Source organism: Primulina eburnea, chromosome 6 (assembly GCF_022965805.1).
Source record: "Primulina eburnea isolate SZY01 chromosome 6, ASM2296580v1, whole genome shotgun sequence".
Taxonomy (NCBI): Eukaryota; Viridiplantae; Streptophyta; class Magnoliopsida; order Lamiales; family Gesneriaceae; genus Primulina; species Primulina eburnea.
The window spans coordinates 22,135,832-22,156,776 of record NC_133106.1 but is presented as its reverse complement, the minus strand read 5'-3'; the positions used below and the strand labels follow the sequence as shown (position 1 = coordinate 22,156,776).

Below are 20,945 nucleotides of genomic sequence, written 5' to 3'. Positions count from 1 at the left end.
TGGTTCGTGACGTCCTTTTGAGATGAGTTATAAAAATAACTATCTCGATTGTTTTCAAAACCACGGCCGCGACCACGACCACTTCCACGTCCACGACCACGACCTCGACCTCGACCAAAACCTTGTTTTTGAATTTGATTTTGGTTTTCAGGTTTAAATTCATTTTTATTTACAGCATTTACTTTTGGAAATGCTGTTGATCCAGTGGGTCGGAACTGATGATTTCTCATTAGCAGCTCGTTGTTCTTTTCCACCACAAGAAGACAGGTGATAAGTTCAGAATATCTCGTAATCCACACACTCTATATTGTTGCTGTAGAGTTATATTTGATGCGTGAAATGTCGAAAATGTTTTTTCATGCATTTCCAATTTCGTAACTTCATGTCCACAAAATTTTAATTGCGTTATTCGATACATCGCCGAATCGTAATCACTGACTTTATTAAAATCTTGGAATCTCAACATATTCCATTCATCACGGGCGGTTGAAAGTATAACTTCCCTTAGATGTTCAAATCTTTCTTTTAATCTTTTCCACAGAACCATGTGATCTTTTTCAATAAGATATTCACATTTTAAACCTTCATCAAGATGTCAACACAAAAATATTATATTTTTTTGCTTTTTCTTGTGATGAAGAGATACCATTTTCTTTAATGGTCTCGCTTAAACTCAATGACTCAAGATGCATTTCTACATCGAGTGTCCATGGCATATAATTTTTTCTTGTAATGTCGAGAGCAACAAATTCGAGTTTTGCCAAGTTTGACATGATGGTACTATAAAAATAACAATCTATTTTATTAGTTAAGATCTAAATTTATTAATATGACAATAAAAAGTAACATATAGATTATAAGTACAAGCATTCTAAGAAATAAAGAAAAAATGCGAGACAAATATTCTCCGATAAATACAAGACTAGTAAGTATAATAACCAAAATAATTATACAAAATATCCTTGAAAGAGCCATATTCTTCTTCTTCGAAAATTTTGATGAAGAAAATTTTTAGAGAGGAAGAATAAGTTTGGAGTGGTTGAATGTGTTTGTGAAGTCATATTTATAGGGTAAAACTAGCCGTTTATGATCGTTACAAAATCTTTGAAAATAAATGTATGTATATGTACATTTTATGGTAATAGTATGAAGTATATAATATTAATCATGTTTAAATAATTATGTATTTCATATCACAATATTATAATGAGGTGTCAGAGACTCCTTTTATATAATACTGTAACATTATACAAATATATATAATTATTATATCACATAATAAAAATATATAAATTGAGAAATAATCACATCACGTTATTATAATGAGATGTCATAGACTTCTTTTATATAATAACTTGATATTATTCAAATATATATATACAATATTTGAACAATAACACAATAAAATAATATAAGTGGTGTAATCACATCACGTTATTATAATGAGGTGTCATATATTCATTTTATATAATAACATGAGATTATAAATTAAATATATATATATATACAATAAATAAATAAACAGTAAAGTAAATACTCTTACTTTTGAATATCGTTATCTTTTTCTTGTGTTTTGGAGCTTGAAAAAATATGGAGAATCGACCCTTCGAGTATCATACTGATAACGTGTTAAAAGTAAAAATTTATGGTAAAAAAGTAAAAATAAAAAACTCACATAATTTATAAAACTACACTTTATAAAATTTTCTCTCTACTCAATTATGATTTTTTTAACAAATTGAGAGACCAATTTATAAAATTTCTTTAAAAATAATCTAAAAATAAATTATTCATTACATACATCATCACCACGTACTAATTTTCAATATTACAAAATTTGTTTTCAACCTTCAAATATACCAACTCTTATTTTTCTACTGCTAATAATTATTTAATTAGCTGTTAAAATAAATTTGGTGGGGGCGTGCTTCACCAAGTTGTACGTTTGAGTTGGCGTGGAAGCCAACCTTTTATGGTCTTTTTCTTTCTTTCAGCAGCGTAAATTTTCAGTTCAGCAACTCTTTCGGTCTTCTCTCTACTCTGTTTCCACAATTCGAGTTACATTTCAATTTTCGGTACGAATTTTGAATTTGAATTCGGATTACTGCGAAATAGTATCCAATTCGAGGTTCCCGAAGTGTAACAGCATCTCGTGAGTATCGTTTTTCATGATTCTCTTCCTCTTTTTTTTTTTTTTTTTTTTTTTGTGTTTGTATACGGTGTGAGTGGTGATGTTCGTTCAAAAAGGATCGATTTGTGTTGTGATTACGATTTGTGCTGGTTCTTGTTACTTGATGGACTTTGATGTTGAGTGATTCAGTTTCGGTGCTGAATTGTTTTAATTTTGAATCTACTGACGAAGTGGGGTTTTTTTTTAGGGGAGTAAATGCTACACGGGAGTTCTACTCTCTTCGGTGTGTTTGTATAAACAAAAACCGGGAAATCTGCTTCCGGTAGCATAGACTCACCCGAGTTTTTGAGAGTCGGCGTACTGTTTTTGGTTTCTGTGAAGCAAGGTACATCGAGATGTGCGCACTTTTTGGCTGGTGGGATCGTTGGAAAATGAAGTACATCAAAAATTTACAGCACTCGGGGATGGAAAATTTAATTTTTTTTACTCAATTTATGGCTGCTTTTTTACTTAAAAATTGTTTTCGTTATATAATTAATCAGTTACGAGTATCTTCACCAGATTCGTTTCAAAGAGAAGAATATATGTCAAAAAACATGTTTTTTTTAAAACATTTCTGTTGTTTCTATTAAATTCAAAATATGTGATGTTTTTTTGTAAATATAGTTATTCATTTTACTTACATTTTAACCTAGATGTATTTCAACAAGTGAAGGAAATGCATTATTGTGAAGTTTTCTTATTCTCGCTTTATTCAAAATTTATTTAGTTGACTTTTTTTTGCACTTGTTTTTAGGTGTGAAGAATCATGAAAACTCAGCTTGTAGATGTTTTGCCACGGGAAATTAAATTCATATGTAAGTGATTAATTGCAAATGCTTGATGATATGAATGGATAGTTATAGCACAATTACTGTTTCACTTGGTCGTTTGTCCTTTAATTTAATGCTCTCATCTACGTGTAAACAATAAATTTCATGACAACTTTTTCTCTACATTAATAGATGTTCACGGACTAAATTGATCTGGAATCAGAATTCCCCCTTAAAAGCTACCTTTGATAGTTGATGCATTTCTTTGATCAAAACTAAGTGTGTGTTAGTTGTCACGGTATCGGAATCTGATTGCTGATTTTTTAAAGAAAGCAAACTACATTAGTCCAGATATAATGCTTCTTTTCTTGATAATGAAAGCTGGAAACCCTCTTTTATACGGATGTGATTGACTAAGTAAGCCTTTTTCATTTAACTGGACTGAATTTTTTTTCTCTGAGAAATTTGCTGACTGATTTTTTGTCCTGCTTCTCCATTCAAATTTTTTATGCATTTGATGTACATTCGAAATGGTTGCTGGTCTGATGCTTCATTGGCCTTTAGTTGAGGTGAAGAAACAGAGTTCATGCACTGTTCACCTTACCAATGCCACCAAACAGTACGTGGCTTTCAAGGTTAGTTTTTTTGGATGCTGTTATTTTATCCTATCTTTTTGCAACTCAGACATGATTTGTAGGAACTTTTTTCTTTAATGTGATTATAAATCCTTTTTAATTATATGCTATAAAAAAAATTGATGGATGGTTGCCATAACAGGTGAAGACAACATCACCTAAGAAGTACTGTGTGAGACCTAATGTCGGTATAATTAAGCCAAAGTCTACCTGTGATTTCGTAGGTACTTTATTTTACCTTGTTCATATCTCACATTCATTTATCTTTTGTGTGGTGGAGTGGGGAATGTAAAGGCTCTATTCTATGTCCATTGCTGAGGATTTATGTGGACAAGTTATTTTTTGCCATAAGAAATTAAATTCTTTTGAGACGTGACAACTATTAAGTATTTTTCTTCAAAATAAAAAGGAATAATTGAGAATAAACACTTTCCTTATTTGGGTATGGCATTTCCTGAATTTAATGGTGTTAGCATTGTTGATAATGCATATACGCTTGAAAATTCTGTAAAATAATTTGCATATGAACAGAAGAGATTTCGACATAAATCACAACACAATTTGATATTGTAAACTGTGCTTGAGCTGAAGCACGTACAATTTATCAACACAACATATGTTGATTCTTTATGTGACAATGGTCTTCAACTGCATCTTTACAGGAAGTTTGACATGAAGTAATCTATGATATGGTGACCTACTTGACTTTTATTCCTGATCAGGTGGCAGAGGTGTCAATCTTTATTTCATGCTGTACGCAATAGTAATCTGTACGCAATAGTAATATCTGGACTGAGCCGACCTGAGGCTTGATTGATAAGGAAGGTTTATATAACTGATTCCCGGTTATCGCAAAATTATTTCCTAACAAATCATCAGAGAGATTTTTAATATGCGAACTTGGACGTGAACAGTATAAAATGGGGGCATTATAATGGATAAGGATGTTTGGATCATCATTAGAAGTCATTCTGAACTTTTTCTGCATTTAAATATGGAGAGAATAGATAAAAAATGTGTTGCCTTGCCTTTTGATGTATCATGATGGGTGTTTCAGCTTTTAGTTTTTGTAGTTTTGACTTGTACATCTAATGCAGTCACAATGCAAGCTCAAAAATCAGCTCCTCTTGAGTTGGAATGCAAGGACAAATTTCTGATTCAGAGTACAGTGGTGCCATTTGGCACCACGGAAGAGGGGATTACATCTGACATGGTAGGATTTCAGATATTGTCACGCTCGTACCATTTTCCTGTAGTTTCTTGTTTTCTGTTGCGTAGCATGGTAGAACATTGGTGGAAAATGATGGGTCATCATGATCATGGCTGTTTTACTATTCTTTTTCTTCTGGCAGTTTGCAAAAGATAGTGAAAATTATATTGAAGAGACGAAGATCCGGGTTGTTCTTGCTAGTGCACCGAATTCACCTGGCAAGCTACCAGTTCATGTAACTCTCAAGCAAGAAGATACTCATGAGCGCTTGTTGCCAGAAGAACCCCATTCTCCTGTTCTGCTACCAGTTAATGGAATTTCTAAGCAAGAGCCATATAATGAGCAGTCAGTGCTAGAGGCTAAATTGCAGCATGGAGTTGAAAGTTTACCACCTCCTAATATGGTGAGACATTTTGACTGCTTGTTTTCATGTATGATTAATGACAAATTCCAGGCTACGGTGTATTATTCTCTTTCAGCACCGAGCATTTTTGACAATAGTGATACCTAATTATTTTGATGACTTTGCAGTTCTATTAAATATAAACTTGAAAACAATAAAATGCACTTGTTTCTTGGCACCTTGTACCACAGTTAATTCCTGTGAATTCTGGTCTGTCTTTCATGGACAGAAATCATCACTTTTATTTTCCTGAAAGATCGACTTTACATGCTTTTGAGTAGGACGGGTTGCCAGTTAAATCGAAGAGCCATTAACCTTATCAAAGTATGAACTTATTTGTCTCTTAGGTGCAGTCAATTAAGAAACCGGATGCAGTCAAGATTGTTAATAACCTGGAAGAGTCTATATCACCGAAGGTGAAGGACAGTATGAAGTCAGTTCCTGCCAAGAGTGAGGAGTTGTACTCTGATAAGAATGACGAATCAAAGCAAGCTAAAAACGTGGAAGCAATGGAGTTGAAGCTAACAGATTTCAAGGAGTTACAGTTGAAGATTAGTTCCTTAGATTCAAAGCTAATTGAGGTGAGTACGTAATCATGTAATGTTGAAATTTGGGGGTCACGTGTCCTTAGGACGCGCGGATCGTCCATTTGTGAGATCTTTGTGGAAAAGGAGCATCCTCAATGACTCTATTCTACATAACAGAAACTTGGCACAAATATTTATTATATTTTCAATCTTATTAATTATAAAATTCAAAATTTATTAATTAGTAGTATAAGGTACATATCTGATATGAAATATGTGATTTAACTTGATTAGGTTATGAATAATGGTTAATTATGTGCCTGTTTTACTGAATACAGACATCACTTTTTCCACATGTCAAAGTATAATGGATGGAGAGTAGATTAATGTTCGATGAATAGATCTTTGAAATGGGACTGGTAACATAAGATTTCTTTCTTCTTCTTTTTATGAAATTTATTTTTACAGGCTGAATGCACCATTTTGAAGCTAAAAGAAGAAAAGATGAATAGCATTCGTGAGACGGAAACTCTAAGGCAAGAATTGGTGGGTGAATCTAATACTCTTGGCATCTTCCTTTTAGTCTTGTTCAGTAATCCCATGATGTCTTGCCCCTACTTTCTGGCACGGCTGAACGGTAACTGAAACTATCCAATGTTTATCATCATCATCATTATTAATCACTTTGGTTTATTGCGTTTTTAGATACTTATGAACATGACTGTGATTGATTAGGAAGATGACCTGGTCAATTTTGTTTTGTTTTTTTCGAGAAGTATTTCGCATAAGTTTGAATCTTTTCATTTGAGGGGACTGTTACTTGCCGACTTCACGTATAAAACATGATAGAACATAGGGACATTGCTTCTTGTTCTCTCTGGACAAGACAGCCATTCTACATCAGTTTAAACCTAGAATGACTATTGACCATACATCATTGGGTTTTCGTATGGAGAATTTCATAACTACAACCTTCTCGTTTTCATAACTCGGATGTCTGTTGGTGTTTTTCCTTCATGCAGGCAATGTCAAGGAGAAAGAGCGGCGGAAGAAAGGTTGTAGTTGGTTTCCCACCACTCTTTGTATGCATGGTATGTCTTATCAGTCTGATGATAGGCTTCTTGTTTCGAGCTTAGCACGAGATTTTTTGTTGCATTGGCATTGGTCTATAGATGGGTTTCATTTTGCCAGGTCGAGGGGGCGTGATTTTTGTACTAAATTTGTTAATAATTTTAGTAGAAACTCTGAATATGGAAGCATATGTAAAGAACTGATTTTATTGAATATAAAATGAAAGAAGGAAAATGGCATGTGTTGGGTTAATGTCGTTCTGCTTCACATTTTTTAAGTTGTTCATACGTGCCGAATGCATGGGATTACAATGGGTTCAGGGCTAAAAATTCCCATGAGTCCGGGTCTAAACCGTAGTCGACCTACACACTAACTGTTTGCCAAAGACACGAGCAATGCTTGGGATGACAATGGGTTTAGGTCTTAAACATTCCCATGAGTCCGGGTCTAAATCGTAGTCAACCTGCACCCGACCCTAACTGTTTGCGAGTGAGAGTGAAAAACTGATCTCGCGTTGAATACAAGTATTATATTTTGGGTACATATATATATATATATATATATATATATATATATATATATATATATATATATGTGTGTGTGTGTATGTGTGGGTGAATGTATGTATCATACCATTAGTTGTTTCATCCCCTACTCTTGATTTTGCCAGCCACATAAGCTCGTACTTTCGGACCAATCACTGGATATTTTTATAAAATAATATAAAATAAAAAATGATAAATTGGAAATAAATCCTCAAATCAAAACACGAAATATTATTGACTCTTTATACCATAAAAAACTTTGTTTAAACTAACTAATTATGTCAAAATTGAAAAAAAAATACCCTTACAATCAATACTTGTTTTACTGGGCCGGAAATGAAATCAAAGCCAATATAAAATTATTTCAAAAATACTATATCATTATTACTGTATAATTAAAAGTTTGAGGAAAAGATTTAAAAATAATATATATGGATCCAAATGTATATTCAAGATTAAATATTTATAGGAGTTATTGCAATATTTTGGAATATTTATCAGAAGAGCTAACTAAAGTTAGACATCAAGAGCAAAGAAGAACATATCAGAGTTCTAAGGTGAACTTATGATTCTAAATAATAGATTATTAGAAATAGTACCGGATTCACCTAAACTCTCTAAAGATCTTAGAGATATCCAAAATATGGTACAAAATTATGATAATCAGCTGTATTATGTACCACATAATTGAGAAAATATTTGGAAAATAAGAAGAAATTCTTGGAATATTAGAGGATATTCAAACAAGAATCCAAACTCTAGAACAACATCAAATTTCTAGTAAAAAGATCTCGGAAGAAATGTAACAACTATTCTTTGGCACTGAACTCTTGTTACACCCAAGAAAGAAGACTAAGGTAATGCCAAAACTTTTAACTGAAGGAGAAAAAATGATTTATCCAATTAAAATTGTCCGAGAAAAGAAATTAAGTTGATGACAACTACATAAAAGATTGATCTAGAAGATCTTCAAAACCTTGCAGAGTCTTTTGCGAATCTCAAGGTCATAAATCTGAATATACAATAGGTGGCGAACCTCCCTCAATAACTTGGTCATTTTCCCATGAACCATCAAGGGAAAATATGAGATCTTATAATAAAAATACGAGAGGCCCTAACAGATTTCCAAGTAGATGAAGCACGCATAGTGAAAACAAGGTCAAGAAAAAATCAAATTCTCTTGTACCAAACACCCTATGAGAAGTATGTTTTAGAACCAATACATCCTTATGGGGTTATGATTAGCTATGATGTACTAGATCTTAGTGAGATAATCGGGAGAATGGCTACCTTATTTAAAGCACAATTTATAGGAGTAGACTATTTTAACAGTCAAGATACGAAAAAGAAAAAGAAATATAATAAGCTCTGATGGATCGGTTCGAGCACCATGGAAGGTTCTTCAAACACAATAAACTCAATGAGCTGCAATATCTCGTATTCTGAGAATGTAAAGACCAATGAATTATATCGAGTTTTGTTTTAAACCAAGTGGAAAATACTCGAAATAATCTTCGTTAAAAAAGTTAATCAGTTTAAAGCTTTTAACTCGTGTAAACTGATTAACTGATATAAAGGAGATCAGTTCTTGCATATATCAGTTCAGTTATGGTGAGAACTGAACTGATAACTGCTCGAAGTGATCAAATCAGTTTTAAAAACAATAGTTAAACAGTTAATAACACAAGATATGTTTATGGATGTTCAGAGACTTCAACTGCTCATACGTCACCTCTTCTAGCACCTCGGGTAGGTTCCACTAGAAGACTTTGATTTATACAATACTTTGTACAAACCCACTCAGCTTAGGACTTACCATACTGCTTACCTGAACTCATAGCTTAGACTGAAGGCAACACCTTCCAGCCAACAATTGTTTAACGTCTATGTGTCAAAGACTACATACACAAGTTTTACGTCTTTGTTCAAGACTCACTCAACTAATCAATAAGCTCAATTCTATGTATGTGTGAGTGGTTGTGTGTGTGTATAATGGCCCGAAAATTCGTGTTTGAAAATTTGCGGAAAAATTTAAAATTTTCTTTTTAAATAATTAAAATGCCTCATCAAATAATTAAAATCTCTCATTCATATTTTAATATTCAAAATGGCAGCGGAAGTAAATATTTGTTTTCAAAATAACAATTTAAAATAATCCAACAAAGATAAAAATGTTTGAGCATAAAATGGTAAATGCTAAAAATAAGGTCCTCGGGTTCCACTACTGCCAACCCAAACTAGCTCACTGGTCCCCGCCCTCGATCCCGCCTCATCAGTAGCTACAACAATCAAGTCTAGTGAGTCTAAAGACTCAGCATGCATATATCATAAAAAATAAGTAATAATAATAAAATCGCATGCAAGGTGAAAATATCATGTCTTGAGTAATTACAATACGTGTATAACTGAACCGAACTGAAAAGCATATCATGAATAATTATAAATACGTGCAAAACTGAACTGAAAGTCGTAAGTGAAATGTTTGCTCCGCATAGCCCTTTCATAAAATAGCATGTAATGATTTTCTGTAGAGATTATGTTCTACGCAAGTGGCCCCCTGAACTGAACTGAACCGGTAAGGACCACCAGGTGATGTAATAATCGTATGATCAGACTAATGCCACAGTGTGGAACTGAACTGAACCGGTAAGTGACCATCGGGTGAAGTAATAATCCCATGATAGTGAAGTGGCCACAAGCAATATCGCATAAATCTCAAAAATGAATATTTTATATTTTTATGCACGTAATATAATTTAATGGCATAATTAAATATCATGTATTATTTTACACATGGGTTGGATCGTTCCCAGGCTCGCTGCGACCTAAATTTAACATGAAAAATATGCAAATGATTTTCTTGACCATGCTTTGTAATTGAATCCGAAAACAAGACAATTACGCCCAACGACTTGGTATTTAATCATGATTCCGTGCCAACCCGAACCAACACCGAACCATCGTTTATTCATGATTAAAATACACTTAAAATGATAAAATAATGCTCTTAAAATGGTACAAATAGAATTTTTTGGTGAATGGAGGCCAAAACATGAAACGCTCTTTCGAGAGTCACTTTGGCACATTTCACCGTAAATTCTCGTACGACCTCTAAACTTGACCAAATCACAAACGGCCAAAAACATGACCTTCCTAACTTTCCAAGTCCATAGGTTAAAAGCCAACCAAGAACCCGAAACACACCTCTGAACCTCAGCACAACATGCTGTCACCGAAATACTGCAGCGGCGCTTTGGTTTTCTTGCGTCGTTTGCGAGGCTAATTGCCATTTGGGCTTGAACCACCGACCAAAACCTCTTACCAACATCCTAAGAAATGGTTTGAACCATGGCTAAGGGCCCTAGGCCAGCCACAATTCGAACCACACCAGAAATGAATCGAAACCCCCACCCGAGAGGAAACCTGCGTGCGTGGGGTAATTTGCTTCGTTTGCTGTCGTGGACCTTTCTAGTGGCGGACCTTTCCAGTGGCCATTTGATTGACCATGGCATGATCTAGACATCAGGGGTATGGTATGAACCGTGGCTAAGGGCTAAAGACCAAACAAGATTCACCCCACACCACGAAAAAACGAAACTACACATGCAGAAAAAAAAAGAAGGGCCGAAGGGGGCTGTTCTTGTTTCTTTTATTTGAAAACCGATTCCACCAAGGACCATGCCTCGAAAAGGTGACTTGGTCTCGTCTTAGACATATCAAGGATATGTTCTAACCATGGCTATAGCCCCTAGGGCAGGCAAGATCAGCAACATCTTCTTTTGACAGCAAACATGATTAAATCGAACACATGAGGCACTTGAGGGGAGTTGCTGTCATTTCTAAATTTCCAGCGTGTATGGGGCTCTAATATTGGACCAATGTGATCGTAATACATCCTAGTACATTCCTAGGGGCAGCCTTGGGAGCCTGGACGCGATCCATCCACCTGAAACCACACAAAACCATCAAATCATGAAGGCGCACATGAACCATAAAATTCTGTACATGCATTTTCGAAAATGTCCCACAAGTATTTCGTTTTTCATGCAATAAATCCGTGAGTTTGATGTGTTTTAAAATACTACTATGGCTTGATTGAAGAGTAAAGGAGATGTAGACATGCCTCGGTTTGTTTGAACGAAAAACAAACGAAACGACGACGCGGCGCGGAGGAGACTGAGTGCTTCGCTTTCTCGTTTTCTCTTTTGTTTTCTCTCTTGTTTTCCCTTGGCTAACCTAACGCATTTTTTCTCTGCACGTCTCAGATTTTCGGTAGTTAAGGTAGGGGAAAATGGTTAGGGAGATGAGGGAAAGTCTACAAATAAAGTGGGATAGAATGGCAAGATCATATCTTGCTTTTTTGTATTTTGGAATGATATGTGATATGTTGTTGAGGTAATATTGTATGCACTGGGCTTTCCATGGGTTGATTATTCCCATAGAATTCTCCAGCCCAAGGGTTTTACTCCCTAGATTAGACCAAGACCTCCTGTATTATTGGCACAATCTGGTACAGTAGATCAACTGTCCCAGGATGCTGCCAGCTCTTAGAAGTCCCGGGTCTGGTTCTAATCTGGAGTATCCAGTCCCCTATGGTAAGGATAACGTGAGGGACCAAGCCCAATCGGGACAGCCATTGGCTACAAAACAAGGCCCTTTTTTTGTGATGCACAGGGCTGTTTTGGGCTTCCCCACGCTATCCCTACCATACATAGACTTTCCAGCCAGGCATGGAGTTTTCCCTCCAAGGATCGACCCCAAGCCTCCTGGACTTATATATATCTTGAGCAATCCTGGTACATTGTCTATCAACTGTCCAGGATTTTTTTGAATGCACAGCGCTGTTCCCATTGGGCTGCGTCCCCTCCGGTTTCCTTACCATTACTCATGAATCTACCGCCCGGCACTGGAGTTTTACCTCCAAGGAACCCAAGACTCTGGATTTTCTCTTGGCAGCAACTGTATCTATATCAGTACCAGGATGGCTAAATCTTGTCCAGGAGGTCTGGTCTAACCTGGGAGGTAAAAACTCCAGTGCCTGGGCTGGAGAAGTTCTATGGGTAATGGGTATAACCGTGAGGGGATCAACCCAATCGAGAACAGCCCATGTGCATACAAAAAAAGGCCCGTCCTTTTTTTTTAATGCACATGGGCTGTTCTCGATTGGCTTGAGTCCCCTCACGGTTATCCCATTACCCATTATCATAGAACTTCTCCAGCCCAGGCACTGGAGTTTTACTCCCCAGTTAGAACCCAACCTCTCGGACCGGTGCATTACAAAAAAAGGCGCCTTTTTTTAATGCACATGGGCTGTTCCCGATTGGGCTTGAGTCCCCTCACGGTTATCCCATTACCCATTACTCATAGAACTTCTCCAGCCCAGGCACTGGAGTAATGGGTAATGGGATAACCGTGAGGGGACTCAAGCCCAATCGGGAACAGCCCATGTGCATTACATAAATTGTGGGATGAGGGGGCCGATTTCTTGCTCACAAAATCAGGGAGGATATTGCTTAATTGTTAATTAGTGATGAATAAAAGTGAAGGGAAGCATCTATTATGTAAAGAATAAGGAAGGAAATTAAAAGATAGAGAGTTGACAATATTTTTAAATTTCCTAATGGAGGTGGCCGATTTTATCATTTAAAATATGGGTAGGAAATTGCTTAATTATTAATTAAATGAGGATTTAAAGTGAGGGGATTAATTATCAAGAAAAAGATCAGGAAGATATGTCAATGAAAGTGAGTTGGCAAATTTTAATTCAAATCTTTTATCAAGGTGGCCGAAAATTACTATTAAAAATTGGGTAGGAATATTGTTTAAATATTAATTAGTGGTGAATGGAATTTAGGGATTTATCTAGCATGAAATGGATAGGGAAAGATATTAAATAAATAGGTTAACAACTATTTTTAAGTTAATTAAAGGTGATGGCCGAAAATTTGGATAAAGGGGAGGGAAAATATTTCTTAAATATTGTATTTTAAATCTTTAGTGTTTTATCTAACTATTAAATATTTTAGTGAATTAAGAAACTAATTATGGAATAACATCATCTTGCATGCATGGCTAAAAATTAAATTACTTAAATAATTCCTTAAACATTCTTTTATAATAAATTAACTTATTATTTATCTTAAATAAATTTTAGGAATGTTTTTTTAATATTAAAATTTATCTCTTTACTCCAACTCCAGTTCGGCCTCACTTATTTAATTGAAAAGGTAACAATTAAACTACTGCAATAAAATAATTAATTTTAAGAACATCATTTAAATTCTCATACAATAAAAATCATATTTAAATACTAGAATTATGTATGGCTTATACGTAGTCTAATTTATGGGTTCTACAACCCTTCCTCCCTTAAAATAAATTTCGTCCTCGAAATTCGCTTATCCTTGATAAATAAAAAGTTTAGACTCTTATTCTAGAATCCTAATAATCCACGCTTCCGATGCGCTACTCTGATAAGATAAATATTAAGCTGTCCTTACGTCTCCCCAATCCTAAATAAATTTGTCTACCAAAGTCCTCGTTTGTGAATCGCAACTTAAAACAACTTATGGTGACTTAGTTCTATTCAACTATAGCCCCGAATTTTGACTTATCCCGCAGTTTCTCATACTAGAGATAGATGTCCAAACTTATCGCACCTTACTTTTCTTATACTATACTCGTAATATTCATCGACTTATTATATTAGCATTTATGCAGTTTGACTTAAGAAGTCTTTGTACCAAAATTTACTGATCGACTTCTATTCTCAGTAGAACGCTAAAAGGTTACACCTTATTTCAACCTCATAGTTTAGCCTAAAATCCTTGAATCGAATATTTATCTTACGGCACTAAACTTACGTAACTTATTATTTACAAGTGCATTCCGGGTGTGAAATCGTTGTAAATCTTAAACCTCGAATAACGTTAATCCATAAAACACAATTATACAACATCGACCTTCTACCTTAATAATAACACTTCTAGCATCAATTACCTACTCAAACTATCCTCTTCCCAATTACAACCTAGTTGAGGCCTAGGACTCTGAACTTGCTCATTGGAACAAGTGTCGCATTCTTATGTATCCTTAATGCTTACTTAATTCTAGCATATAAACAAATTAGCCCATGGTAGCATTAGACTAAATTTAATAAATCAATTTCACTTATAACCCATAGAATTCTAGAATCTCCATATCAAGATTTTAGATTTCTTACTTGATAAAAAAAAATCTTAATATTCATCAATTGATAACTTATATTGAACACAACTAATTTCCTTTTGTTTTTATTTCCCCCAAAATTTCCGTATGAACGAATATCCCATAAATTTGAAATTCAAACTTACCTAATCCAAATAGCTTTGAATAAAATAATTCCAATACACATATCCGTTTAGTCCCAAGTTTGTTAATGACTTCCAAAATTTCTCAAGACAAGGTGTCTACCTCACCTCTTACGTGCGTCTACCAATTAAACTAACCATCATCGTACCCATTTTCCTAAAAATTTTAAATTCTCACAAGGTATAATCTTAACTGTTAAGATCATGACTAAAACTTGTGACACATCAAACTTATGTTCCCAAAAATTTACTAACTCAATGTTTATCTTTATAACTTAACTAACCGATCAAATTTACCTTAAATCGTCATCACTTTAAATTCTTAATTTGCCACAACATTATTTCATTAACGCTTAAATTTTCACGCCTAAGATTGATTCATCCTACAATGTCCTTGATTACCATTCATTATAACATTATAACCCAAATATCTAAATATTCTATATTTCCTTCGAGCCTAAATAACCGAAAATTCCTATCATTTAAACCGTTCAATTCTCACTTACTACTAAATAAGTTCTCAAATTTCTTAAAATTGTAATATTAATTCTTACTTTCCTCGATTATCGTCCAATTTTTTTTCCTAAATCTCGAAAATTCCACAATTACCCATGAGTCCTCAGTATTCTCAATTTCCTTTTATAGATTTCCCGTATCATAAGGTTCAATAGTCTTAAGTTTATTAAACCCAAAATTAATTCCCATAACACGTCTTACATTTCTATAAATACTTAAAATCTCAAGTGTTCCTCAAAAGTTCGCAATTACATCCTTAAAATTTTGAAACTTGCAATCTGGCCCTTACAATTCTCCAAATTTACATTTTGGCCCTACAACTCTTCGTAATTTGCATCATTGTCCCCATAAAATTTTCTATCTTTACATCATTAAACTTTTCAATCCTCAAACTCAAAATTAAATCTCAAAATTTGATAAATTCAAAATAGTCCCTTAGAATTTTTGTTTTGCACTTAGGTCCTCAAATTATTAGTTATTACAATTAGGTCCCTAAAATTATCAATTAATGCAATTCCATCCTTAAATCTAACTAGGTAGAGAATGTATCCTAAATAAATTCTAAGTTTTATACTTCTAAATGTCGTCGTAGTCTTCGAATCATTAATCATTGCATGGAATCCTCAAAAATTTAATTCAACTAGCAACCACGAACCATCATTAATTTCTTATAAATTCTACAAGTCCCGAAAACATTCATAATTTTTTTTAAAAGTTAACATCAGTACTATTAACCCAAAAATTAATAAAGTCAAATAATTTACGACCTCTCCTAATGCCCAGTAGCGAAATTCTTATTTATGTCCGGTGGGGGTGGAGGTGCATTTCCCTCCTGCCTCTGATGCTCACCGTCCTCATGACGGCACTCATCATCCCTCGCGCGCTCAACAAGGCATCTAGGATGCATACTGTTCCAAACATGTAACACATACGTAACCAACATGCATAATCCCATTATTTCTTTAAAATTTAAATAAATACTGCATCATCATAATTTTGACATAAAACATTTCATGGAAACATGCTGTTAAAATATTTCATGCTGTAAACGAAATGCGTAAAAGTAAAACTTACAGACCGAAGACGTGACTTTATGAGCTTCTCATGGTCAGTAATAGTACAACCCTTTACAAGAACATAGGATCTGCTACCAGCTATAATGGCCCGAAAATTCGTGTTTGAAAATTTGCGGAAAAATTTAAAATTTTATTTTTAAATAATTAAAATGCCTCATTAAATAATTAAAATGTCTCATTCATAGTTTAATATTAAAAATGACAGCGGAAGTAAATATTTGTTTGCAAAATAACAATTTAAAATAATCCAACAAAGATAAAAAGGTTTGAGCATAAAATGGTAAATGCTGAAAATAAGGTTCTCGGGTTCCATTACTGCCAACCCAAGCTAGCTCACTGGTCCCTGCCCTCGATCCCGACCTCATCATTACCTACAACAATCTTGTCTAGTGAGTCTAAAGACTCAGCATGTATATATCGTAAATAACAAGTAATAATAATAAAATCGCATGCAAGGTGAAAATATCATGTCTTGAGTAATTACAATACGTGTATAACCGAACTGAACTGAAAAGCGTATCATGAATAATTATAAATACGTGCAAAACTGAACTGAAAGTCGTAAGTGAAATGTTTGCTCCGCAGATCCTGTCATAAAATATCATGTAAAGATTTTCTGTAGAGATTATGTTCTACGAAAGTGGCCCCCTGAACTGAACTGAACTGAACTGAACCGGTAAGTGACCACCGGGTGATGTAATAATCGTCTGATCAGACTAATGCCACAATATACTGGGTGGAACTGAACTGAACTGAACCGGTAAGTGACCACCGGGTGAAGTAATAATCCCATGATATTGAAGTGGCCACAAGTAATATCGCATAAATCTCAAAAATGAATATTTTATATTTTTATGAACGTAATATAACTTAATGACATAATTAAATATCCTGTATTATTTTACCACATGGGTTGGATCGTTTCCAGGCTCGCTGCGACCTAAATTTAACATGAAAAATATGCAAATGATTTTCTTGACCATGCTTTGTAATTGAATCCGAAAACGAGACAATTACGCCCAACGACTTGATATTTAATTATGACTCTGTGCTAACCCGAACCAACATCGAACCATCGTTTAGTCATGATTAAAATAAACTTAAAATGATGAAATAATGCTCTTAAAATGGTACAAATCGAATTTTTTGGTGAATGGAGGCCAAAACATGAAACGCTCTTTCGAGAGTCACTTTGACACATTTCACCGTAAATTCTCGTACGACCTGTAAACTTGACCAAATCACAAACGGCCAAAAACATGACCTTCCTAACTTGATGAGGCACTGTCATTCCAAGGCCATAGGCTAAAATCCAACCAAGAACCCGAAACACACCCCCGAACCTCAGCACAACATGCTGTCACCGAAATACTGCAGCGGCGCTTTGGTTTTCTTGCGTCGTTTGCGAGGCTAATGGCCATTTGGGCTTGAACCACCGACCAGAACCTCTTACCAACATCCTAAGGAATGGTTTGAACCATGGCTAAGGGCCCTAGGCCAGCCACAATTCGAACCACACCAGAAATGAATCGAAACCCCCACCCGAGAGGAAACCTGCATGCGTGGGGTAATTTGCTTCGTTTGCTGTCGTGGACCTTTCCAGTGGCCATTTGATTGACCATGGCATGATCTAGACATCAGGGGTATGGTATGAACCGTGGCTAAGAGCCAAAGACCAAAAAATATTCACCCCACACCACGAAAAAACGAAACTACACATGGAGAAAAAAAATGAAGGGCCGAAGGGGGCTGTTCTTGTTTCTTTTATTTGAAAACCGATTCCACCAAGGACCATGCCTCGAAAAGGTGACTTGGTCTCGTATTAGACATATCAAGGATATGTTCTAACCATGGCTATAGCCCCTAGGGCAGCCAAGATTAGCAACATCTTCTTTTGACAGCAAATATGAGAAAATCGAACACCTGAGGCACTTGAGGGGAGTTGTTGTCATTTCTAAATTTCCAGCGTGTATGGGGCTCTACTATTGGACCAATGTGATCCTAATACATCCTAGTACATTCCTAGGGGCAGCCTTGGGAGCCTGGACGCGATCCATCCACCTGAAACCACAGAAATCCAGCAAACCATGAAGGCGCACTTGAACCATAAAATTCTGTACATGCATTTTCGAAAATGTCCCACAAGTATTTCGGTTTTCATGCAATAAATCCGTGAGTTTGATGTGTTTTAAAATACTGCTATGGCTTGATTGAAGAGTGAAGGGGATATAGACATACCTTGGTTTGTTTTGAACGAAAAACAAACGAAACGACGACGCGGCGCGGAGGAGACGGAGTGCTTCTCTTTCTCGTTTTCTCTTTTGTTTTTCTCTCTTGTTTTCCCTTGGATACCTCACGATTTTTTTCCTCTGAAATGCTCTCAGATTTCGGTGGTAAGGTGAGAGAGAAAAATGGTTAGGGAGATGAGGGAAAGTCTACAAATAAAGTGGGATAGAATGGCAAGATCATATCTTTCTTCTTTTGTATTTGTGAGATATGGAATTATATGTAATATGATTTGATTTGAGGGATAAATTGTGGGATGAGGGGCCGATTTCTTGCTCACAAAATAAAGGAGGATATTGCTTAATTGTTAATTAGTGATGAATAAAAGTGAAGGGAATCATCTATCATGTAAAGAATAAGGAAGGAAATTAAAAGATGGAGAGTTGACAATATTTTTAAATTTCCTAATGGAGGTGGCCGATTTTATCATTTAAAATATTGGTAGGAAATCGCTTAATTATTAATTAAATGAGGATTTAAAGTGAGGGGATTAATTATCAAGAAAAAGATTAGGAAGATATGTCAATGAAAGTGAGTTGGCAATTTTAATTCAAGTCTTTTATCAAGGTGGCCGAAAATTACTATTAAAAATTGGGTAGGAATATTGTTTAAATATTAATTAGTGGTGAATAGAATTTAGGGATTTATCTAGCAGTAAATGGATAGGGAAAGATATTAAATAAATGGGTTGACAACTATTTTTAAATTAATTAAAAGTGATGGTCGAAATTCGGATAAAGGGGAGGGAAAATATTTCTTAAATATTGTATTTTAAATCTTTAGTGTTTTATCTAACTATTAAATATTTTGTGAATTAAGAAATTAATTATGGAATAACATTATCTTGCATGCATGGCTAAAAATTAAATTACTTAAATAATTCCTTAAACATTATTTTACAATAAATTAACTTATTATTTATCTTAAATAAATTTTAGGAATGTTTTCTTAATATTAAAATTTATCTATTTACTCCAACTCTAGTCCAGCTCACTTATTTAATTGAAAAGGTAACAATTAAACTACTGCAAGAACATCATTTAAATTCTCATGCAATAAAAATCATATTTAAATACTAGAATTATGCATGGCTTATACGTAGTTTAATTTACGGGTTCTACAGTATGCATGTGTGAGAATTGAACTATGAATATAACACGAATGTGTTCTCACACACTGAGAATTTTGCTTCTATACTAAGCAGTTGGCGTGCCATTTTTCTCTTCTATCTTTACACACTTGTGTGTTTTTCACACTTGTGTATTTTCCACATACTTATGTATTGATGATCTTGGTTTGGTATTTATATAGGCAATGAGATCCTACACCAAGACTCATAAAAAATGAACGTTGCAGTTTGAATCCGTTCCTTGATATTTGTCTTGTACTTTCCGAAAGTCATTCTGAAACGTTTTGGCTTTAAGCACTGCTGCAATGTCTATTATTATCCTTTGACTGGACAAAAGCTTTTCCTCAGTGCGCACAGCTGGATTCCAACGAATAAGCTTGTCATGTTCTGCAAACTGATTGATTACTAACTGATCTTCTGAACTAGTCAGTTGAACTGATCTTGAATTGGTTCGATGAAATCAGTTGGCTCGTCAGCTGAACTGATTTCCCTGCTTCAGTTGAACTGGTCAGCTGGACTCTTTATCAGTTGAGCTATTCATCAGCTGGCCGGACTTCTGAAGTTCTTCTGCTGAATTGCCTATCAGCTGGACAATCAGTTGAACTGGTTTTTTGATATTTCTGTTGAACTGGTTCAGTTTAGGCATCAGTTGGTGGTTTCAGTTTGCGTCTTGATAACTTCAGTTTTGGCTCGACTGATCAGTTCAAATCCTGATCAGTTCCAGTTTCTGCGCACTTAGATAAATTCATTAGAAACAAAATACCAAGTTTTGTTAACATCAAAATCAAGATTGCGAACATGAAATGTTCCAACAATCTCCCTCTTTTTGATGATCACAAAACTTGAGCAAATAAAGTGATTTTTTAAAATTTTAAAATTTAACTGATTCTCCCCCTTTGTGAGAATAAAAAACGTTTAAAGCAATTAAAATGAATTTTTTAGTTCGAGGGATAAGAAAGCACTCTTTCAAGAACTGAATTTAAAAACGAGTTTAAAACATTTTACAGTTCCAGAGATAATTTTAAACAAAACTCCTTCTCAAGAACTGAATTAAAACCCCCCCTTAAAAATATAATCATTTATGCATTTTAATGAAGTTTTAGTATTTTTAACATTCAAGCAGTTTAGACAACACATTAACTGAAAATATCAGTTCAGTTACATTGAAACTAATTGGATAAACATTATGTTTATTTAATCAAATATGCATCCCTTGTATTATATATTAAGCACACCAACATGTGTAAGGGAAATC

General features: G+C 34.7%; 1 protein-coding gene across 5 annotated transcripts; it reads left to right on the top strand.

The window, feature by feature from the left end:
• The first annotated feature begins 1,971 nt into the window (after positions 1–1,971).
• LOC140833881 (vesicle-associated protein 2-2-like) lies at positions 1,972–7,041 on the top strand. 5 transcript variants are annotated; one of them, XM_073198363.1, is made up of 10 exons: positions 1,975–2,152; positions 2,379–2,493; positions 2,928–2,988; positions 3,508–3,578; positions 3,721–3,802; positions 4,676–4,791; positions 4,931–5,191; positions 5,539–5,772; positions 6,187–6,264; positions 6,741–7,041. In XM_073198363.1, exons 3-10 carry the CDS (start codon positions 2,940–2,942, stop codon positions 6,852–6,854), a joined length of 1,005 nt encoding a protein of 334 aa, XP_073054464.1. In that variant the 5' UTR covers positions 1,975–2,152; positions 2,379–2,493; positions 2,928–2,939; the 3' UTR covers positions 6,855–7,041. The 5 variants fall into 5 exon arrangements, with proteins under 5 accessions (XP_073054468.1, XP_073054464.1, XP_073054465.1 ...); XM_073198364.1 differs by having other exon boundaries at positions 2,379–2,516; XM_073198367.1 differs by lacking the exon at positions 2,379–2,493 and having other exon boundaries at positions 1,972–2,152; positions 5,545–5,772.
• Positions 7,042–20,945: the final 13,904 nt, after the last annotated feature.